General features: G+C 38.4%; 1 protein-coding gene across 4 annotated transcripts in view; it reads left to right on the top strand.

Moving 5' to 3' along the window:
• Positions 1-24,654, top strand: part of DDX46 (DEAD-box helicase 46) — an 84,291-nt gene that overhangs the window by 20,448 nt on the left and 39,189 nt on the right. For all 4 annotated transcript variants that reach the window (XM_026508014.4, XM_048220889.2, XM_057307019.1 and 1 more), the window contains exons 9-15: positions 397-517; positions 1,086-1,261; positions 2,196-2,317; positions 4,279-4,357; positions 6,153-6,235; positions 19,206-19,370; positions 19,874-20,036. In XM_026508014.4, coding sequence (XP_026363799.1) covers positions 397-517; positions 1,086-1,261; positions 2,196-2,317; positions 4,279-4,357; positions 6,153-6,235; positions 19,206-19,370; positions 19,874-20,036 — 909 coding nt within the window. The remainder of the gene's footprint in view (positions 1-396; positions 518-1,085; positions 1,262-2,195; positions 2,318-4,278; positions 4,358-6,152; positions 6,236-19,205; positions 19,371-19,873; positions 20,037-24,654) is intronic.

Raw genomic sequence — 24,654 nt, forward strand, 5'->3', positions numbered from 1 at the left:
TCTTCATGTGAAGTTACCAAATTAAGTATCATTAGCCTTTTCCTTGTGGGGTTTGAGGGTTAGGAACCAGTGTGAATCTGTGTAATATTGCAGGAATAAGGATAATCTGGACAACTCTTGATTGGAGAAGAACTGTTTGTATTACCTGTCAATCATGTTTTTTATTGATGTTGTAATATAAGACATAATAAGAGCCAAATTATTGAAATTCGTTGTATCACTAATTGTATTAACTATCCCCGTGAGCTGTTCAGTAATTTGTCCTGTAGCTTTTCTGTGGAGTTATCTTTAGTAGCACTAAAAAAAAGATTGTTAATCTTACTGTGGCTGATTGAAAATTAGAAGGCATTAATGGAGCAATATTTAACAGCTTTTAATCTGGATTTTGTTTTGTAGAGGTAAATGTATTTCGGTTGGAAATGGAGGGCATTACTGTCAAGGGAAAAGGTTGCCCCAAACCAATTAAATCATGGGTCCAGTGTGGCATTTCCATGAAGATCTTAAATTCTCTCAAAAAGTAAGTGATTAGCAATTATGTGCATTGAATAGGATGGCTCTTTTATATAACAATTAATTGTTACATTTTTATTCTAATAGGAAAACTTACTATTTTTTTCTTAAACAGCTTTATTCAGGTAACATTTACATGTCATAAAGTTTATTCTTTGAGTATACGGTTCAGTGATTTTTAGTATACTTATGGAGTTAAACAGTCATTACCATAATCAAATTTTAGAACATTTCACTTTCACAAAAGGAGGCCTATCTCCATTTGTAGTCACACTTCTCCCTTCTCCTCTCCTAAGCAGCCACTAATTTATTGTCTCTAGATTTGTCTGTTGTGGACATTTCCTATAAACGGGATTGTAGTAATGTAGTCTTTTGTGACCAGCTTCTTTCACTTACCATAACATTTTCAGTGTTCATCCGTGATGTAGTATTAGAATGCCTCAGTACTTCATTCGTTTTGGCAAATAATATGTCATTGTACGGACATACCACATTTTGGAAAACCTTACTGTGGGACTTTGAGAGACCCAAATATCTCACTTTTTACCTTGTCTTCCTTTGGTTTGCTTTTTAAGGCATGGCTATGAAAAGCCCACACCAATCCAAACCCAGGCGATTCCTGCTATAATGTCTGGACGAGATTTGATTGGTATTGCAAAGACAGGAAGTGGAAAGACCATTGCTTTTCTGTTACCCATGTTTAGACACATCATGGATCAGAGGTCATTAGAAGAAGGAGAGGGGCCAATAGGTAAAATTCCTTTCATTAAACTGTTTTTTCAGGTAACAACTTTGTTGTCAGTTAATCAGAAAGACCTGATACTTTATAATGTTCTGTTATAACAATAAAGATGTCTTTATGTACATTTCCTTTATAAATTTGGCACTTTGGGGCTGATTTCCCCTTACCAGCAGGTGGAGTGAGAATCTTCAGAGCTCTGGAGTGACATCTCAGAAGTACAAAAACAGCCTCTCCTGGCACAGCTCAATTTTTAAACTCTGACTCGGCAGGTAGACTCCTCGTGCATCTATCTGTTTATTTATATTGAGGTTTGTGCTTAGCGAGTATCATGAATCAGTGAACTCAACATGGAAGACTGTAGGGAAATATATTTCCTTTTTTTATTTTTGGCCTTAATAGGCTGTATAGTGCCAGCATTTCATTCAGGATTAGGTCTTCAGATTCATTTCTTGATTCATTTGGCAGAGATCTGTTTTGCAAATTTGGGTAGGGTTTGGATATTTGTTCAGCTCCTCTCTTGGAAAAAGAGGGCACAATATATTCCTACTCTGTCTGCCCCTCAGACCAAGGTTGTTTCCGGAAACCGAGGTATGGCTCTGCAGCACAGTGAGTCACTTGATTGTCTTTGCTCTGTGATTTGCAGTTGAGAATGATTTGCATTCTTTTCAACCAAGTATTTTCCTGATGGTTGAGTGAGGCATTTAACTCTCGTTTATCCTTCTATAGCATGTTCTTAAAATCTGCTTAAAATTATCATACACCACAGGGTCTGCTGTTATAAAGCTTTTGAAATAGGGTTTTCCAAGGTCTATAAAACAAATAAAAACAAAAACAAAAATTAGACTAAGAAATTTGAATGTTATTGCACAGGTTAAATTTAACACTTTAAGGCATAGTCTCCAGAATTTTGGTGGTTAGTCTTTTGACATATTTATCTTTTCAGCTGTCATCATGACTCCAACTCGAGAACTGGCTTTACAAATTACTAAAGAATGTAAGAAGTTTTCGAAGACCCTGGGACTTAGAGTGGTGTGTGTTTATGGAGGAACAGGAATCAGTGAGCAGGTAGTTATAAAAGGAACATTCAGTTTTTCCATTCTTTTCTTAAATCATTGTGAAAGTGATTTGTTCTAGTGTTTTGTGTAGCCATTGCTTTTATATATTAATTTTTTTTTTTTTTTAGTATTTTCTTGTCAGAGAGGGAGTCAGGGAAGGGCAGAGGGACAGCGGAGAGAGAATCTTAAGCAGGTTCCATGCCCAGCATGCAGCCCAGTGTGGGGCTTAATCTCACAACCCTGAGATCATGACCTGAGCCGAAATCAAGTCAGGTGCTTGTCTGACTGAGCCACCCTCCGTGTATAGTGGTTGCTTTCAAAATCTTGAAAAATATGAGGTGTGAAAATAATAGTGAGGATGAATTTTGCTAATATTATATTTTAGGATCTTTAGTCTTTTTAAAAATATTTATTTATTTTAGAGAGAGCACAGGTGGGGAGGGACAGAGAGAGAGAGGGAGAGTCTTAAGCAGACTCTGGGGAGCACGGAGCCCACCACGGGGCTCCATCTCATCACCTCGAGATCATGACCTGAGCTGAAACCAAGTGTTGGAAGCTTAACTGACTGTGCCACCCAGGTGCCCAGGATTTTGAGTCCTTTTTATCCGTTAGCTTTCCTGTTCCTCTGTCTTCCTCTTTTCAAGGAAGGCAGATTTTTTTTTTTAATTTTACAGATGAAGAAATAGTAAGAAAGGTTAGGTATGTTGATCAAAGTATTCAGGTTAATAAGACTTAGTTTGTTCTAGACTTCTGAATTCCAGACCAGCATTTATTTTCTGTAATTCATGTGACATCCTTAAAAGGTCGTGATGAGTTTTGTGTTAGATCAGTTTCATATGTATCCTTAAATAATTTCAATAAGAATTACTTAATCATACCTTCATTCACTTTCTTTACTTTGGCCTTTCTCCGAGTGTCTTTTTCTTTTTCTTTTTAATTTCTTTTTAATTTTTTATTTATTCATTTCGGAGAGAATACGAGTGAGGGTGGGGTAGCAGGTGGAAAGAGGGAGAGGGAGAAACAGACTCCCCTCTGGGTAGGGAGCCAAATGCGGGGCTTGATCCCCGAACCCTAAGGTCTTGACCCTAGCCAAAGCCAGACACTTAGCCAACTGAGGCGCCCCTCTCCAAGTATCTTCTAAAGAATGATAGTCATTAGATATTTTGCTTTAACTAGAAGGAGGAAAAAAAATGGGTCTGTGTTCAAATAAGTTTTGGACATGTTACATTATACAACATTAAAGTAGGGTTTTTTCCTGCAGGACTTCTTAGTCTTTAATAACAAATATGTTTTGTGATACTAGAAAAATGGGATAAATTAAGTGATATTTTCTAAAAACCCTTTCTGAGGAATAGTTGCTGTTGTTAAACTCATTCTTTTCTGAGCTTATCTTCCTCCGTTGTTTTGATGACAGTAAATGTAAAAAATAATATTTACAAAAATAACTTGATACATGCATGAATATTACATAGAAGTCAAACAAAAGTTTTATGATCTCTAACGCATTCTAGTTTTTCCATTCTATTTCATTTTTAAGCACTGGTTGGGACTTACTTATATAATGATTCACTAATGGAAACAACTTTTAACTTGAAATAATTGGTCTATATAATTGCTTTAATTACTGCTCTTTCAACGTTCTTTTTTTGGTTTTGAGGGATCGTGTCAAATTAAAATTGGTAAAATTCTCTGGTTTTATATTGAGTTCAAAGTTACAGCACCATGTGGTCATGGTTGCCCCTTCCTCTTCCTTCAGTTGTACTCCAGCATTCCAAAGAATTAAGCAGGAAGCTTTGGAGGCTTCTTTTAATGTTTTTTTCTATTACATTATGTTAGAAGCTTTGGAGGCTTCTAATCAGACCTCACTGTCTTTACCCTATGGAGCTGGCAAGGACCCTGCGCAGTATTTTCAGATCTGTTTAAATAAGTAATAGTGATAAATAGACTGTAAAATTTCATCTTTTTCATTAGATTGCTGAACTGAAAAGAGGTGCTGAAATTATTGTTTGCACACCTGGTCGAATGATTGACATGTTAGCAGCTAACAGTGGTAAGTCAGGGGTATTTTTTTTTTGTTCTCGTTTCTCTTTTTTGAATTCTGTACATTTTTGTTAAAGCAGATATACGAAATCACCAAAGTGTTTTATATTTCTTCTTAAAGCTGTAATATCTTAAGATTTGTATTGCAACAAACTTATTGTTGCAAATGTTCATAATATTCTAGCAATTTAATTTACAACTTTTCGGAACTAACTCCATCTGATCTTTTTAGCTCTTAACATGGATTCTTAATCAAATTTTGTCCTAGTTTTGCTTTTAACAGGGGTGGGAGGGTGGACTATCTTATTATTATTAATATTATTATTATTATTATTACTATTCTAAACTTTAGACTTTTTCCTCCACAGGAGCTAGTATTTTCTTACAATACTGGATAAATTAAGGTATTGCAGCTTCAAGAAATTTATCTTTTGTAAATATTGCATGTTTTTTAGCTCATATGTTGTGCTTTGTTAAATTATTCCCTATCAAAACTGTTACTAAACTGTTGACATTATTTAACTTCTGTGGAGAAAGGCCCTTCAAGATTTATAGAACTGGGCTTCCGAGACGTAAGCCATCCAAGGTAGGTCATTTAATGCTGTTCCCAACTTTACAGAACTAATGGGGGCTGCAGATGTTAGTTTGGAATACTTAAATATTAGAAAGCATTTATTTTGGTTTCATTTCTTATTTTTTTTGAAGAAAATGCTTTCAAAGGTTTCCATTGCAGTACTCAGTATATACATAATAAGAGTATTAAAAACTGTGAGTAATGCATGTTTCTCATAGCATTCTGCTTGGATTTCTGTATATATTCACTTCTAATTCTCCATGATGTTGGCGAAGTGACAATGAAATTGTTTGATAAATCTCTGTGCCTGTACAGCATACAAAAAGTTTTGGATTGAATACTGATAAAATAATCCCTTGTTTTTTCTCAATGCTGCATTGATTAAGTCTCCTGAAATTCATCTTGATTAATTTTACCTTTTTCCTTTATCTGTCTTTTTGATTTATATTGAATAACTATTTTATACATGTTTTTGCCAGGTGATTGATTCATCATTTGATAGAAATGCTTGTGTTAATCCTTTAGAAAGGCTTTCCTGTGTATGTATTTAGTTTTCGCTGGCTAAGGAACGCCTTGCAACTATTTAAACCAGTGGGAGCACATAATAAAATTGAATTTATGTCTTTGTATAGAAAAATGTATATATGCAAAACATTTGGTATTTAAAGTTTTTGTGTAGTACTTCAGTTACCTAATGATATTGAATAGCTTCTCATTAATACCTTGACATGCCCATTAGAAGCTTCTAACTATATGGAAGTAGATTATAAATTAATTTAAAAAGGAGGTTTTCTGCATCTAAAATCGTTAGCACTGGAACTTGCTTTCCACACATACGCTGTAATCTCTAATATGTTTTTTCCTAGGTGATGCTGTCAGATAATGGCTGATGTGGCTCGATGCTTCATCTCAGTCTTAGTTTTATGATGTGTTTTGGAGAGGGCTGTTTTCTGAATTTTACAGGTCCTTCAGGCCCTATGATGGTATGCAAGAGACGAGTTTGACAAAATAAAGGGCCTCATATACCCATTGTCAGAAAGTACTTGCCATTAGATTAAGATCTTGTAGACCAAAATTTCGTTTCACTGTTTAAACATACCTAACTTACCCCTCTGGTTAAGTCAGGCATTTTAGTTCCCTTTACAGTTTTTTAAAGTTCTTGGTAGTCATAAAATGAATTGTGACTGATTTTTAGTTTTCGTTTTGTCTTTATTTTTTTTCCTCATCCTAGGTCGGGTCACAAATCTTCGAAGAGTGACATATGTTGTTTTAGATGAAGCAGACAGAATGTTTGACATGGGTTTTGAACCACAGGTAATCGCTAAATGTCTTAGTGTTTTGAATTGTAAAATAAACCTTGTAACTGCCATGAGAATGAAATGTTCATATGAGGTCTGAAATTCTCACATTTTTGTTTGCTGTAATATAATAAGTTGAGGACATATGGAATTGAAATAGATATTTATGTTTTGAGTTCCTCATAAAACTGGTTCAGAAGGTATTTGTGCAGGCTTTCCCTATTAGTCTTTTAAAACCATCATTGGTAGAATTGGAGTGCTGATAATAGAAGCTTAAGCTTTCGTATTTTATAGTTTACTTTGTCCTTTTTAAAAGTATTTTATATATATACACATATATATTTTTTAAAGATTTTATTTATTTGAGAGAGAGAGTGAGAGCCTGCGCATGAGAGGGGAAAGGGTCAGAGGGAGAAGCAGACTCCTCGCTGAGAAAGGAGCCCTATGTGGGAGTCGATCCCGAGACTCCAGGATCATGACCTGAGCTGAAGGCAGTTGCCTAACCAACTGAGCCACCCAGGTGCCCTGCATATATATATTTTTAAGATTTTATTTATTTGAGAGAGACCACGAGCAGGGGGTGGGGTAGCGGGAGAGGGAGAAGCAGGCTCCCTGCTGAGCAAGGAGCGGGATGTGGGACTTGATCACAGGACCCTGGGATCATGACCTAAGCTGAAGGCAGATGCTTAACCAACTGAGCTACCCAGGCGCCCTCATTGTCCTTTCAAATAAATTCTTTTATTTCATGCTTTTAATTACCTCATGATCAATATAGCACATGCTGTTTACATTCTCCAAATGTAAAAAACGAAGGCCCAGAGCATTTGTCTACTTTAGATTTTCATATTCCTTATACACTCTTCTCTTAGATACAAAATTTCAGTGATAAAAACTTAGAGGGACACATGTTAGGAGGTGGTGTTTTAATTTTTTTTTAAATTTTTATTTATTTTTTTAAAAGATTTTATTTATTTGACAGAGAGAGTCACAGCAAGAGAGGGAACACAAGCAGGGGGAGTGGGAGAGGGAGAAGCAGGCTCCCCACTGAGCAGGGAGCCCTGTTCGGGGTTCGATCCCAGGAGCCTGGGATCATGACCTGAGCCGAAGGCAGATGCTTAACAACTGAGCCACCCAGGTGCCCCAGGAGGTGGTGTTTTTATTAATGAGATAAGGAATGCGAATTATCAGTGTGCCGTGGATGCCAAAAATATTTATTTTCTATCGCAAACTGCGTTAATTGAAATGGAGTATTAGGGACACAGTTAAAGTGGTCTTTCATCTTTTCAGTTTATTTATGTAAGTTTCAAGAAGTATATTACCTGTCATATAGTGCGTATGTTTAGATTTAGGGGTCACAATCTAAATGAGATATAGAAGAGCACGCAAGAGTCAACTGGACTATGATGATGGCTGAACCATGTGAGAAATAGTTAAAGAAAAGAGGAATATTTAGCTTGGAGTAGAGGACTTGATAGCATCCTTTAACCCTTTGAAAAAAGTCTTTCATATGAAACAGTCATTGAGGAGTAGACTTGGGACCCACTTGGGAAGTTATATGAATCTGGATCTGAGCATAATGTGAGAAAGGGCTGGATAAACATTTGGACATGAAACAGGTTCCATTGTGGGAGGAGGGCAGATACTGAATATGCTTTTCATCCTTGTGGTTGGGTAGAGGCAGGGTGGTCCATTTGTGGAAAAAGAGCAGAAGGAATTGATAAATCAGATGGAAGATAGAATTAGATCCCTTTAATGTCTTTCCTAATCCTGGGAAATCTTAGACTTTGTGGTAGTGTTTACGTTTAGGTTTGGTGATTGGGCTTTTCTGGTCAGTCAGTTAAGCTTTGCTGGAAAGAGGTCAAGCAGCATTTCCCATTGGTGCGCAGAGTGTGAATCATCCCTTGCCGTTAGTGCTTACATCTCTGTAAGTACCTGAGGGAGGAATGCTGAGTAATAGTTTGTTGATCACTGAAACCTGTTGAAGAGAAGAAATTTTAAAGTAAGTTAATGATTATTTTGTGAGCTGTAGTGTTGGTTAAAAAGTGCTGGGTTTGGGTCAGTGCCACAGAGCACTATTTGGGTGCAAAGCAAGTAAAGGCACTCGGTTTGAATCAAAGCTGGTACACATCCGTACGGTGACTTCTATCTAGAGAAGAGTGGGCAGGCGGTATGCCTCCAGACATGATTCTGTACTGAAGAAAGTAATGAAAATTGGGAACTAAATTAAATCATAGCCGCTGAATGTGTGTCTTCCTGAGTGTAAATGTACAGTAAGTATACGTGTTGTGCAATGGCATGGGCAGAAGGTACAGGACTCTTCTTTTCCGCACTGAAGCATGAACAGGCTGGCAGGTTGAAAGCGCTCAGGCAAATCTTTGTGTTATGTTTTAAACTTAACATTTTTAGCGCCAAAAGTAGAGTTTTTAATGTGAAGGATAACAGGATTTTTTTTTTAATATTTTATTTATTTATTTGAGAGAGAAAAAGAGAAATAGAGTGAGAGCATGAGTGGGGAGGAGAGGGAGAAGCAGACACCGTGCTGAGCAGGGAGCCCAAAGCTGGGCTCGATCACAGGACCCTGGAATCATGACCTGAGCCGAAGGCAGACACTTAACTGACTGAGCCACCCAGGCACCTCAGATAACTGGATTTCTTAAGAAGACCACAAGTAGTAGAAAAGTTTACCTCTTTCTTAAACCTTACTGATTTTTTTTTTTCAATTTACTGATGAAAAACTTGTACTTATTAGTGGACATCTTCCTAAGGGCTGCAACAGAATGTGAACTCCTTTTAGAACCAAAGACAACGGAAGAGTACATTAGGAATCCATTTGTTCCTATATCTGAAATTGGAATCTATTAAAAGTGGCATTTGACAGGATATTAAAAAGTAGTTTTCCATGAGAAATTGCTCCATAGTTTCTGGGTTTGTTCTTTTTTAATTTAGTAAAAATAAAGAGTAAGAGAAGAAATTAATTAGATACAGAAATTAATATTTAGCTTAAGTTAGCCACTATGGAGCTGTATTCCTTACACTATGGAATATATATAAATAATATTCCTCTCAGTTAAAAAGTTATTATTTACATGTTCTGTTTTTATTAAAAACAATTTTTAATTGGCCTAAAATTATTCATGCCTGTGTCTAATACAAAATGAAGGGAGTTGAAGATTCCGAAGACATTACTTCAAGTTTTCACTTTCATTCTTTCTTTTATTCTTTCCTTTCTTTTTCTTTTGTTCTTTTTCTTTTCTTTTCTTTTCTTTTCTTTCTTTCTTTTTTTTTTTTTTAAGATTTGTGTATCTGAGAGAGAGCAGAGGAAGGGCAGAGGGAAAGAATCCCAAGCAGACTCCCTGCCAGCTCGGAGCCTGACTCAGGGCTCTATCCCACGGCCTTGAGATCATGAGCCGAGCTGAAACCAAGAGTCAGACGCCCAACCAACCAAGCGACTCAGGTGCCCCACCAAGTTTTCACTTTCATAAAAATACCAATCACATAGTAAAGTGAGAGAGTAAATGTGCTTGTCAGTTGTACTCTGTAAAGCACCATGCTTGCATTAGTCATCTTAAGGAGCTCACTTACTGTAACTTTGAAGGCTGTCTTCAAATTGGCACCAATTTAGGTTGCTAGGTGGACGATTAGACACCTCAGCATTTCTGAGTCTCTCTCTTGAGGCCACTGGTGAAGGGTTTGGTACATAAACAGCTGATGAATAACATGGTTGCTACTTAAGGAAATTGAGGTACTGAAAATAGACAGATTTTTGTAAGCTTATTTTTAAGTCTAATGTAATACTTTACATTAGAGGAAACAGATTCAGGGATGTAATGACATTTGACCAACCCCTGCCCCCACTGCCCCAAGTTTCATTCCTTCTTCATACTACGATCTAGTCCAGCGTAATTTTTACCAACATAGATACCAACATCTCAAGGACCCTATTTGTGATTTAAAAATTGGGATTGGGATATTTATATTGGTGAGTAAAAAAAAAAAATTGGTAGCAAATTATTTTCTCGAGGGTAAGGAAAAGCATTGCACATCATCAAGAGAAGTACAAGACAATGTTAATTTTTTAGAATGTCTCTAAAAGGAGCATATGCCAGTGATCAGGAGTTGAATCAACAAAAAGTGGGAACACTGCTACCTTTGTAAACATTAGTGACTGGACTGATGAATTTAGTTTTAGCCTATGAGTGTGAAAGGAGAAGTTTATAGCTGACCTGAAAGTATCTGTGTGGAGTGAGAGAGGAAACATACTGAAAAGTTTCAGGAACAGCTTTTAATCAGTAGTCCCCAGTCTGATAGCTCCCAGTCTGATAGCCAAGGCAGTGGAAACACAGACCAGTTATCACTGAAAGAGTGTGTGATCATTAGGGTCATTCTAGAGGCATCTTCATGACTCTAAGCAGTAATAGATATTCATAAGGTAAATCTAAGCTCCCATGTGCAGCACACTGTTCAAGGAAACACGGGGTTTGTAGCTTATTTAGGAAGATTTCTCTGCACTATGACAAGAAAAGGAGTTAGGTTTGGTTCTCCAGAAAACTTTTATCCTTTCATATTGTCCTTCTGCATATGCTGAAAATTAAAGGTTATTTGTGAATAGTCTAGGAAGTCAGGATGTGTATTCTTTGAAGAGATTTTCAAGGCCACAATGGAGCTTTGATGTGAATTGTCTGATCCTTGTTTATACATTTATAAAATGAGAAGTTGAGACTAAATGCGCAGTCCTTCGACTTGTTTAAGATCAGATATGTGAAAGTCACGATGCTTTGTATGTAATGTCCTAAAAGATGGAAACATTAAAGACCGTTATGTGAATTTGCAATGATACTACTACCAAATTCATGTTATAGAACCAAGCATGGTTAATGATTCCTAATTTTCATTAGTGTACTTCAGTCATTCTGAAAGGGATGTCATTTTATGTAGGAAATTCAAGAAAAGCGTTGCTGGTAAGATGACATAGGAACTGGGACCTGAATAAAGTGAAATTGAGCCGTGGGGATATATGGTAGAAAAATGTTGCAGGCAAAGAGCCAGTACAAATGGCCTGACGTGGGAGCCTACTTGGCCAGTGTCTCCTGAGCGGAGTAAAGAACGTGGAATGTGGTAGGAAAGAGTAGAAGATGAGGACAGAAGGAGATGTACTGGTGGTGTGGTGAACATGTAAGACCCTGTACAGCTGGGCTAGGAATTTGGATTTTAATTTAATGTGATGAGTTATATTGGGAGGCTTTTGGGGTTTTTTTTGTTTTGACTTGAACTCACAACCCTGAGGTCAAGCCCTGAGCTGAGATCAAGAGTCGGATGCTCAACTCACCGAGCCACCCAGGCGCACTTACATTGGAGGGTTTTGCGCAGAGGAATCCCTGATCTCATTTTTTACATTTTTAGTCTTGACAGTTACACGTGCACATAGGTTTAATGGTACCCCATCTCTACTTTCTCTTTAATCTCTTAGCTGGTTATTTTGATATTCTACTTCTCTAAATAGTGTGCCTTTACTTCTCCTTTTTATTTTTCTATTTTTGATATTACTTATTGACTTCCCACGGGGGAATGTAAATTCTCTGTTTTCCTTCCTCCTGTCACATTCTTTTTTTTTTTTTTTTAAAGATTTTATTTATTTATTCGACAGAGATAGAGACAGCCAGCGAGAGAGGGAACACAAGCAGGGGGAGTGGGAGAGGAAGAAGCAGGCTCATAGCAGAGGAGCCTGATGTGGGGCTTGATCCCATAACGCCGGGATCACGCCCTGAGCTGAAGGCAGATGCTTAACCGCTGTGCCACCCAGGCGCCCCCCTCCTGTCACATTCTTACATCATTTTCATCCTTTATTTTTTTTCAGGAGATTTATGTTGTTGTTTTAATTGGATCAGTATATAACATTATGGCAATCTAAATGTTATTCAGAGCTGGGCAGTGTATTAAACTGATTATTTTTAAATTCCTCTGTAACTTTTTGTTTTCTCTAGAGATAATTGTCTTTTATGTTTGTTGGCTGGATTTCTGTATACTTAAAACTAATTAAATGCCAAACTCTATTAGTTATATAAATCTATCAAGTAGTTGAAACACGTCAAATTTTCTGTTTGTTTCATCTTCCTTAAGGAGTTTTTTCAGAGCCTGTTGACCTGTTCCAGTTCTCTCTCTGCTTGACATACAGCTGCTGTCCTAGGATCCATCATTCTGAGATCAACAAAGAGTCCCCTTTGTTTCTCACCTTGTTGGAATCCCTAAAACTCTGTAAACCAAGAGTAAATCTTTTCTTAAATGATTTTTTTTTAATAGAATGCTTCACGAATTTCTGTGCACCTTGCTTTAAGGGACCATATTAATCCCTATCATTCTAATTTTTTTAGTATATGTGTTGCTGAAGTGAGCATGTAAGTGATTCTTTTTTTTTTTTTTTAAAGATTTTATTTACTCATTCGACAGAGATAGAGACAGCCAGCGAGAGAGGGAACACAAGCAGGGGGAGTGGGAGAGGAAGAAGCAGGCTCCTAGCAGAAGAGCCTGATGTGGGGCTCGATCCCATAATGCCGGGATCACGCCCTGAGGCGAAGGCAGACGCCTAACCGCTGTGCCACCCAGGCGCCCCAAGTGATTCATTTTTTTGAACGTATTTTCATTCAAGTGTAATTAGCATACAGTATTGTATTAGTTTCAGGTGTATGATATTCAGTACAGTATTACTCAGTACTCCTCATGATAAGCGTACTCGTAATCCTCTTCACCTGTTTCATCCATCCCCACATTTGCCTCCCCTTTAGCGACCACCAGTTTGTTCTCTGTATTTAAGAGTCTGCTTTTTTTTTTTCCTGGTCTCTTTTTATTCTTTCTTTGTTTGTTTGGTTTCTTGAATTCCACATGTAAGTGAAATGATACGGTATTTGTCTTTGACTGACTGACTTTGCTTAGCATTATACCCTCCAGGTTCATCCATGTCGTTGCAAATGGCAAGATTTCACTTAAATGGATCATTTTTAAAGATTGCCTTTTACCTGCATAGGATTTGTGTCCTCTGAGTTGATTTTCTGTTTGCTTTGGTTTCTGCGTTCTGTAGATGTGTGAGAATCTGTAGTTATCTACTTATGTTTAAGGGGTGGAGAAAGGGCAGCTTAAAATTCAAAGCTCTCTGTACACCAGAGCAGGACTGACTTACTTTGAGTTTCACTGTTGTGATCTGGTTGGGTCTTTCTTTTGGTTGGGGACTATCTTCTGCTTTTCTTCTTGGGCTGGGCAGACTGTCCCTGGAGAAACACTGGCCAGTCTTCTGCCTGGAATATGAAGGTCTGTCTCCTGTTTGGGGTTGGGAAGGAGGCCTTGAGGGAGAGGTGGGAGCCTCAGCATTGAGCGTTATGAGTTTGCTTAATACTTTTTTTCTTAGGATGTTATCCTTGCTTCATCCAGTTCATGCTCTTGTTTTATTCTGTCCAGAAGCTAACCCTTTAGGTCTTTGGTGAGGGTGAGAGAAAGGCCCATTGCCTGACTGAGTAGCTGTTAGATGGAGGTGGGGTGATTGGATAGCTTCTTAAGGAGACCTTGTATCAGTGCTCCTTATTCTGGTACCCCACCTTTCACCTCTGTGTAGGGAGAACAGGTTTGTTCTCAACTTTTCGTCACTGCTAGTATGGGATTCTGCTTCCTTGAGCTTGATTAATCTTTTACTGTCTTAAAACATTTTATTCCTGGGTTCCTGGGTGGCTCAGTTGCTAAGCGTCTGCCTTTGGCTCAGGTTATGATCCCAGGGTCCTAGGATTGAGTACCGCATTGGGCTCCCTGGTCATCGGGGAGTCTGCTTCTCTCTCTCCCTCTTCTGCTCCGCCTGCTTGTGTTCCCTTTCTTGCTGTCTCTCTCTGTCAAATAACTAAATGGAATCTTTAAAAAAAACAAAACAAAACATTTTATTGCTTTTTGTTTTGTTTTCTTGACAAAGGGGCATTAGCATGCCATAAAACTCATGCTTTTATTTTATTTTATTTTTTTAAAGATTTTATTTATTTATTAGAGTGCGTGTGAGCAAGGAGAGGGGCAGAGGGAGAGGGAAAAAGAGAATCTTTTTTTTTTTTTTTTAACGATTTTATTTATTTATTGACAGAGAGAGACAGCCAGCGAGAGAGGGAACACAAGCAGGGGGAGTGGGAGAGGAAGAAGCAGGCTCCTAGCGGAGGAGCCTGATGTGGGGCTCGATCCCATAACTCGGGGATCACGCCCTGAGCCGAAGGCAGACGCTTAACGACTGCACCACCCCGGCACCCCGGGGAAAAAGAGAATCTTAAGCAGACTCCCTGCTGAGCGCAGAGCCACATGCAGGGCTGGATCTCATAATCTCATGACCCTGAGATCATGACCTGAGCCAAAATCAAGAGTTGGATGCTTAACCAACGGAGCCACCTAGGCACCCCTCCCTTCTTGCTTTTATCTTTCTTTGTATGCCAGTACATTTGAAAGCTTTAAATTAAGCAGACTCAGAAATAAGAACACTGCAATAGTCTTACATTCATTAAAGAAATCAGCTTATAATTTTCCCACAAGGAAACCACCAGTTCCTATTTGTTATTAGCAAGTTCTACCAGATATTCAAGGAATGAATAGTTGTATTCCTTTTTTTTTTTTTTTTAAGATTTTTTATTTATTTATTTGACAGAGAAAGAGAGACAGCCAGCGAGAGAGAGAATACAAGCAGGGGAAGTGGGAGAGGAAGAAGCAGGCTCCCAGCGGAGGAGCCTGATGTGGGGCTCGATCCCAGAACTCCAGGATCACGCCTTGAGCTCAAGGCAGACGCTTAACGATGCAGCCACTCAGGCACCCCATGAATAGTTGTATTTCTAATCATATTTTATTTGAAAGTATGAAAAAGGGTGAATACTCAACAATTTTTAAGATCATTTTATTTATTTATTTATTCATTCATTTATTTATGTATGTATTTGACAGAGACAGCCAGCGAGAGAGGGAACACAAGCAGGGGGAGTGGGAGAGGAAGAAGCAGGCTCCCAGCAGAGGAGCCTGATGTGGGGCTCGATCCTGGAACGCCAGGATCACACCCTGAGCCAAAGCAGACGCTTAACGACTGTGCCACCCAGGCACCCCTGTAATTTTTTATTTTTAAAAGGGCTCTCAGTCCTCATTATATACCATAAAATTCACCTGTTTTAAATGTATAATACGATGGTTTTTAGTATACATACACATTTGTGCAGCTATCACCACAATCCAGCTTTATTTTTTGCACAATCCAGTTTTAGAACATTTCCATCTCCAGAAAGCTGCCTCATGCCTATTTTTACTCCTTTCCGTTTTCACCCCAGCCTGAGGCAGCTGCTGATCTACATTCTGTTTTTATAGATTTGTCTTTTCTGGACATTTCATATGAAATTCTTATACATTTAGCTTATTTTACTCAGCATAATGTATTTGAGGTTTGTCCACGTTCTAGTCTGTCTTTCATTCCTCCTATTGCTGAGTGTTAGTATTCTGTCATAGGGAAGCGTATCATATTTTGTTTATCCATGAACTGATAAATATTTTGGATTATTTCCACTTTTTGGCTGTTATGAATGATGCTGCTGTGAACATTTGCACACAAATTTTTGTGTGGACATATGATGTCTTTATCTCTACCATGGGGTAGGATTTCTAAATTGTGGATAATTTATGTTAACTTTATAAGAAACTGTCAAACTTTTCTGTAGTGACAATTTCATTTTATAGGCCAATATAATATTGGTATCTAAATCAAACAAGGTATAGTTTAATGTACAATGGTGCAAAAACCCTAAAAATTATATTAGGGAACCAAATATAGAAATGTTTAAAATGAATAATACATTGAGGTTAGTATTCTTAAGATGCAAAGGGTAGTTTAATGTTAGAAAAATCAAGTAAGAGGCACCTTGGTGGCTCTGTCAGTTGAGTGTCTGACTCTTGGTTTTGGCTCAGGTCATGGGTCTTGAGATCAAGCCCTGCAGTGGACTCTTTGCTCAGTGGGGAGTCTGCTTGAAAATTCTCCCCCTCTGCCCCTTCCCTCACTCACACACACTCTATCTCTAATATAAAATCGAGGCACCTGGGTGGCTCAGTTGGCTAAGTGTCTGCCTTCCTCTCAGGTCATGGTCCCAGGGTCCTCAGATCGAGCCCCGAGTCTATCTGAGCCCCACATCCATCCGGCTCCCTGCTTAGCGGGGAGTCTGCTTCTCTCTCTGCCTCTCCCCTTTCCCCCTGCTCATGCTTTCTGTCTCTCATAAATAAATAAAATCTTTAAAATAAAATAAATCTTTTCTGAAGAAAAAGAAAAAAAAATAATAAAATGTAATCTGCCCTGTTACCAGAATAGAGGAAAAAACCATACTGTTATCTAAAATGTGGAAAAGGCATTTGATAAAATTTCATTTATGATTTAAAAATTCGACAGAAATGGGGTGCCTGGATGGCGCAGTCAGTTACGTGTCTGCCTTCCGCTCAGGTCATGATCCCGGGGTCCTGGGATCTAGCCCTGTGTTGGGCTCCGTGCTTAGTAGGGAGTCTGCTTATCTCTCTCCCTCTGCCCCTACCCCCCTTGTGTGGGTTCTCTCTCTCTCTTTTTCAAATAATAAATAAAAAGTCTTTAAAAAAAATTCAGCAGAGACTAGTGGGGAAGCTCCATATCTAATAAACAATATCTACAAGAAAAACTCTAGTAACCATTACACTTAGTGGTAGAACTTTTAAACTTTTAACATAAAAAACAAAGTAAAATAGTTAACATCCATTCAACATTTTACTAGAGGGGAAAAGGTATAATGTTTGGAAAGGAAGAAGTAAGTGTTATTTGCGGATGTTAAGGCTGTCTTGGGGCGCCTGGGTGGCGCAGTCGTTAAGCGTCTGCCTTCGGCTCAGGGCGTGATCCCGGCGTTCTGGGATCGAGTCCCACATCAAGCTCCTCCACTGGGAGCCTGCTGCTTCCTCTCCCACTCCTCCTGCTTGTGTTCTCTCTCTCGCTGGCTGTCTCTCTCTCTGTCAAATAAATAAATAAAATCTTTAAAAAAAAAAAAAAGACTGTCTTTATAGAAGACTCAAAATGATCTACAGATAAGTTGATAAGAGTTTCTGGATATTAAGTCAGTAAACAAAAATCATTTCTATTTCTTTTCTCAGTAAGTTAGAAAATGTACTTTAAAAATCATACAATTTGGGGCACCTGGGTGGCTAAGTCGGTTAAGCATCTGCCTTCGGATGAGGGCCTGATCTTGGGGTCTGCTTCTCCCTCTTCTCTGCCCCTCAGCTCTGCTTGTGCTGTCTCTCTCTTGCTTTGTCTCGAATAAATAAAATCTTAGTAAAAAATCACATAATTTACAAAAGCATGAAAAAGTAAACATGACAAAAGATGTATAAGATCTTTTGGAGAAAATTATGAAGCTTTACTGGAAAACATTACAGAGAACTTAAGTTAACTCTCATAGTTATGTAGACATTAGGTGGTGAAGAATAACCCTCTTGAGGAGGGACAGGATAGGGTGCTTACTGAAAATCTAGTTCATTCTCATTTTAGGATTATGTTTTCTTGGGTACTGTCTTTGTTGGTTTGTGCAATTTTTAAAAACACTCCCTGCATTGTTAACGTTTACTGGTTTTTTCAAGGGAAGAGAAATAAATGTTTGTGGTCAGGCAATAGTCTTTAATTGAAAGTACTGACACATATTTCAAAGCCATCATTTTGGGTACTGGGTAGAGAGTAGATTGGGTAGAAGTTGGAAGAGAGATAGTTGGAATAATCCAGATGAGAGATGGTTGAGGTTTAGGCCTGGAACCCAGGATTACCAAGTGCCTTGGGTAGGACTGCCCCTTTCACAGATTTCACATCATCTTTGAGTGGAGTAAAAATGTGGTCCTAGAATTCTGTATATTCCTGGCAAGACCTTCACCCATCCCAATTTCCAACCACTCACCACTGTCTACCTTGAAACCATCATTTTAATAATCTTACTCATTACTTCTATTTTTCTTGTTTATACCGGTCATCACAAGAGTCCTCTCCAGGGCTCGGTAGAGGTATCTTTATCCTACCCCCTCAACAGTATGTCTGCCTTCCTTGTTCTCTTTGTTTCTGTTGCTCATATCAACCTTTGGCAGGTACTGTATTTATCTGTCCACCTTCCTTTGAATACATACTCCATGAAGACAAGGTTTTGTCTGTTTTTATTGCATACTGCAAGCACTTAGAGCAATGCCTTACATATACAGTTGCTCAACGAAAATGTGTTGAATAACTGATGGAAAACAGTGATACCAAGGGAGAATAGTTGTATCCCAGATTAAGGTTTAAGATTGAGAATACTGAATTTGTTGGTTGATTAGGTGTGAGGTCAGTGAGAGAGAGGGAGAGATGACAGGTGGGTCTTCCATCTTTTCCCTAAATATGTGAATAACTATAGTTGCTGTTCTTAGAAGGGGGAAACTGAATAAATGTTGCGGTAAAATCAGTTATTTGAAGGTAACAAGTTTAAAAGTCACTGAATAGGTATTCTCAGAATTTCCTTGTACTTTTTTTGTGTGTGTTGGGGGGGTTGTTTTTATTTATTTTTAAAAAGATTTTATTTGTTTGAGATAGAGCACCAGCGGGGGAACAGAGGGAGAGGGAGAAGCAGGCTCCCTGCTGAGCAGGGAACATGATGCGGGACTCAGTCCCAGGACCCTAGGATCATGACCTGAGCCCAAGGCAGACAACAACTGAGCCACTTAGGGGCCTCTTTTTTTTGTTGTTGTTTTAAAAGAATTTATTTATTAGAGAGAGAGTACAGAGGGAGAGAGTGAGGCAGACTTCCTGCTGAACAGGGATTTTGACACAGGGCTCAATCCCAGGACCCCAAGCTCGTGACCTGAGCCGAAGGCAGATGCTTAACCAACTGAGCCACCCAGGTGCCCCTTTCTACTTGGTTTTAACTTCGTATAAGTTTTGGAGACTATACTCACCATATTTATTTGCAATGTGTTCTCAGGTCATGCGCATTGTGGATAATGTCCGTCCTGATCGACAGACAGTTATGTTTTCAGCTACTTTTCCCAGAGCTATGGAGGCTTTGGCTCGCAGAATCCTGAGTAAACCCATTGAAGTGCAGGTTGGAGGCAGGAGTGTGGTTTGCTCAGATGTGGAACAACAAGTGGTGGGTACAATCTGTCGGAAATCTTAGTTCCCTGGATGTTTAGGCAGTGTGTGATCCTTTGGGGATCATTGTGATGAAGGCAGGTAATTACCTCATTTTAAATAGGATACAGCCTAGCTGTTAATATTTTATCTGATAAATTTGAATAAGCTGTTCCTTGGAACTGCGTGTTTAAAATGCTCTTTTTAGTTCCTCCCACCAGAAGAGGTCGGACTGGTGGATGGAAATGTCACAGACCTATTTTATTCTTTAGTTAATAGGATGTGAGGTCAGGAGGCAGAGAGAACCACATGATGGTTTGCTCACATTTGCAAGCCCTTTCTCTCAAAGTTAGAAATTTTTTTTGGTCTTACTGGTTTATCATTTAAAATCAACATTTTCCTACCCATTCCTAAAGATACAGCAAGTCATTTAGTCATTCGCCAGAAATAAAATGAATATTTTTGCTTAAGAGATATGTCTGCATTTTTACTCCATTAACTTGGTGTAATTTGGTATTTCAGATTGTGATTGAAGAAGAAAAGAAATTCTTGAAGTTACTTGAGCTTCTTGGCCATTACCAAGAGTCGGGATCTGTCATTATTTTTGTGGATAAGCAGGAACATGCTGATGGTCTTCTGAAAGATTTGATGAGAGCGTCGTATCCTTGCATGTCTCTTCATGGAGGTAATGTTTATCTGTTGAGTTCTTAATTTGGCCAGGTGCTGCTGTGTTCTGAATGATATATTTACCTTGTACTGTTATTTAGAGCCAAATTTTGTATCTATCTCCGTTTTTATTCACAACTCTGGGGTGGGTAAGCTTTATTATCGTTCCATCTTAGAGATAAAGAAAATTAGACAACAGTTCATTGGTTTGACCAAACCGTATAGCCGTTAATCAGATAAGGAGAAATTGAACTTAAAATTTTCTGTTTCATGTTAAATCCTTTCCATTGTGCCATGCTACTTAGTTTTTTTCATGATTTGCATTAGACCTTTAATTGAAAGTATCATTTTAATTTTGTTATAACATCTCCATTGTTAAATGTATGTGGGACTTATAACACTAAACATATGGGACAAAGACCGTGTGAATTATCCTAAGTGTTCTGGCAATCTGTGACTTTGTAATGAATCACCCCAAAATTTAGTGCACATGTCATTTATTTATAAATCTGCAATTTGGGTGGAGCTCAGCACATACTGTCTAGTTTCTGTTTCATGCTGTGTCTACTGGGGTGGCTTAATTGGAACTGGGGATCCATTTCCAACTTGCCTTAACTTAGGTGGCTGGCACGTTGGCACTGGCTCTTGACTGAGCTCAGGCTATTGGCCAGGAGTGATGGCTCTTCCCTTTGAGGACCTCTCTATGGGACTACCTGGCTAGAAGGCAAGAACTGAAAGCTGACAAGGCCAGTTAAGTATGGTACTGGGAATTGGCAGAACTTTCATTTTCACGATATTCTGTAGGTCAAAATAGTCCCAGGACTGGCTCAGATTTAAGGGGATGGAGGCGTAGACTCCCAGTTCTTGATAGGAGGGTCATTCCCTCTGCAGAAGAATATGTAGAGTAGGCCATGCTTTTGCTATCATCTTCGGAAAATACAGTCTCCCATACCATGTGTCATTGTGGATGCAATTAAAAGGGCTTTTGGTACTTTGAGGGTATGTATTTGGTTAACTTTTAATGTTTGAAAATGCCTCATATTTCCCCCTTTTTTTGGTTATTGGGATAAAATATACATTATATAAAATTTACCATTTTAACTATTTTTAAGTGTATAAATCAGTGGCATTAAGTACATTCACAGTGCTGTGTGACATCACTGTTACCTACTTCCAGAAGTTTATCTTCATCCCAGACATAAACTCTCTACCTGTTAAGTAGTAACTTCATCTCCATCCCCACCCTCTAGCCCCTGGGAACCTGCATTCTGCTTTTTCCATTTGTGAATTTCCCTGTTTTAGGTACTTCACACATGTTGGAATCATACAGTATTTATCTTTTTGTGCCTGGTTTTTTTCACTTAGCATAATTGTCTTTGAGGCTTATTGATGTTTTATCACGTATCAGAATTTCTTATTTTTTTAATAAGTATTTTAATTCTGGTATAGTTAACATACAGTGCTATATTACTTTCACATATACAATATAGTGATTTAGCAGTTCTATACATCACTCAGTGCTTGTCATAAGTATACTCTTAATCTCCCTCACGTTTTGCACCCATCCCCCCACCCACCTCTCTTCTGGTAACCCTCAGTTTGTGCTCTAGTTAAGAGTCTGTTTCTTGGTTTCTCTCTGTCTCTCTTTTTTTCCTTTGCTCATTTGTTTTGTTTCTTAAATTCCACGGATGAGTGAAATCATATGGTATCTGTCTTTCTCTGAGTTATTTCATTTAGCATTCTACTTTCTGGCTCCATCCATGTTGTTGCAAATGGCAAGATATCATTCTTTTTATGGCTGAATAATATTCCATTGTATGTATATACCCCACATCTTTATCCATTCATCTATTGGTGGATACTTGGGCTGCTTCCATATTTTAAACAATAGTGCTGTAAACCTAGCGGTGCATATGTCCTTTTGAATGAATGTTTTTGTATTCTTTGGGTAAATACCCAGTTGTGCTATTACTGGATTGTAGGGTAGTTCTATTTTTAAGTTTCTGGGGAAGCTCCATACTGTCTCCCATAGTGGCTGCACCAGTTTGTATTCCTACCAACAGTGCTTGAGGGTTCCTTTTTCTCCATATCCTCACCAACACTTGTTGTTTCTTGGGTTGTTGATTTTAGCCTTTCTGACAGTTGTGAAGTGATATCTCCTTGTAGTTTTGATCTGCATTTCCCTGGTGATGAGTGATGCTGAGCATCTTTTCATTTGTCTCTTGACCATCTGGATGTCTTCTTTGAAGAAATGTTTGTTCGTTTGCCGATTTTTTAAAAATCTGAATTCAGTTATCAACATGTAATGTATTATTAGTTTCAGAGGAAGAGGTCAGTGATTCATCAGTCTTATATAATACGCAGTGCTCATTACATCACATTCCCTCCTTAATGTCCATCACCCAATTACCCTATCCCCCCACCCCCCTTCCCTCCATTAACACTCAGTTTGTTTCCTATGATTAAAAGTCTCTTATGGTTTGTCTCCCTCTCTGAGTTCATCTTGTTTTATTTTTCCCTCCCTTCCCCATGCTCTTCTGTTTTGTTTCTTAAATTCCACATATGAGTAAGATGATATGGTATTTGTCTTTCTCTGACTGACTTATTTCGCTTAGCCTAATACCCTCTAGTTCCGTCCACAAATGGATTTCATTCTTTTTGATGGCAGAGGCTTAACCGACTGAGCCACCCAGGCGCTCCTGTTTGTTTTATTTTTTTTTTTAAAGATTTTATTTTTAAGTAATCTCTTTGCCCAATGTGGGGCTCGAATTTACAGTCCCGAGATCAATAGTTGCACGCTCCATTGACTGAGCCAACCAGGCTCAGGTTTTTTTTGTTTTGTTTTGTGTTTTGTTTTTTTTTTTTCACTTGCCTCAGGAGATGTGTCTGCAAAAATGTTGGTTTGGCTGATGTCAGAGAGCCTGTGCTCTCTTCTAGGATCTTTATGATTTCAGTTCTCACATTTAGGTGTTTAATCCATTTTGAGTTCATTTTTGAGTATGGTGTAAGAAGAATTTCCTTTTTGTTAATGCTAAATAATATTCCATTGCATGCATACACCACATTTCCATTATTCATTCATCTGTTGATGGACACTTGGGTTGTTCCTGCCTTTTGGCTTCTGTGAATAATGCTACTTTGAACACCGGTGTACAAGTATGTGTTGGAGTTCCTGTTTTCATTTCTTTTGGGTATATAGCTTCGAGTGGAATTGCTGGGTCATTTGGTAAGTCTATTTTTAACTTTTTGAGGAACCACCACACTGTTTTTTACAGCTCTTGTACCATTTTGTATTCTCACCAGCAGTGCAGTAGGGTTCCAGTTTATCCACAGCCTCGCCAGTTCTTGTTGTCCCCCACCCCCCTTGTTTAAAGATTTTATTTATTCATTTGACATTGAGAGCGAGAGAGCATAAGCAGGGGGAACAGCAGAAGGAGAGGGAGAAGCAGGCTTCCCACCAAACAGGGAGCCCAACATGGGGCTTGAGCCGAAGGCAGACATTTAACCAATTGAGCCACCCAGGCGGCCCTGTTTCTTAGTTTTTTGGTAAGTTTGAAAGTAAGTTGTAGCATCAGTGCATTTCACTTCAATATGTAGTTGGTTAACACAAGTTTATTTTTTTACTTTTTAAGTAAACTCTACCCTCAGTGCGGGGCTCAAATTCATGACCCTGAGATCAAGAATCATGTTCTACCAACTGAGCCAGCCTGGCGCCCCCCAATTTTTTCTTTAATAAACTATCAGTAAACTGTAGTGAAATGTGCAGATCTTAAGTGTGCCATTTGATTAGTTTTGACAAATGTATGTAAGTTGTGAAACCGAAATCTCTATTCAGATATAACCTTGGAACTTTCCCTCTATTAATTCCTGTTCTCACCCCTAGAGGCAACCATTTTATGTATTTTTTCCCAACGTATATTAGTTGTATTTAGAATTTCAGAAAAATGGAATCGTATTTTCTGAACCTTTTTGTGTCACGTTGTCTTTCAATCAGCCTGTGTTTCTGAGTTTTTCCCTTTATTGTTAATACTCTTTTGTATAAATCTACCCCAGTTTGCTTAGTTCATTTCTGTTGATACCTGGGCTGATTCTTGGTTTTTTTGCTACTTCAGTCATCCTGCAGGATACATCATATCAGAATACAGAATGGTTCCATCACCCCCAAAACTTCTTTGTCCTATATCTTTAAAAGTAACTAAAAAGTTAGCTCTCCTCCTGTTTATAATACCTGGTAACCACTGGTGTGTTCTTATAAGAATATTTGTAAATGTAGGTCATACATTATGCACTTGGCTTTTTTCACTCAGCATAGTGACTTTGAGACCCACTGAAGTTGTTCATTTCTTTTATTGCCCAGCATTGTTTATTGTGGATGTACCGTTTGTGTATCTCTTCATGTGCTGAAGAACATTTGGGTAGTTCCCAGTTTTTAAGTTTTTAAAAAAATTAATTTATTTTGTTTATAAATAAAATTTATTTATTTTTAAAGATTTATTTATTTGAGAGAGAGCGTGAGCTAGCATGGGTGGGGGAGGGGCAGCGGGAGAGTGGGGGAGAGAATCCTGGAGCGGACTCCCTGCTGAGTGGGGAGCTGGACACAGGGCTCAATCCCAGGACGCCAAGATCATGACCTGAGT

Source organism: Ursus arctos, unplaced genomic scaffold (genome assembly GCF_023065955.2).
Source record: "Ursus arctos isolate Adak ecotype North America unplaced genomic scaffold, UrsArc2.0 scaffold_5, whole genome shotgun sequence".
NCBI lineage: Eukaryota > Metazoa > Chordata > Mammalia > Carnivora > Ursidae > Ursus > Ursus arctos.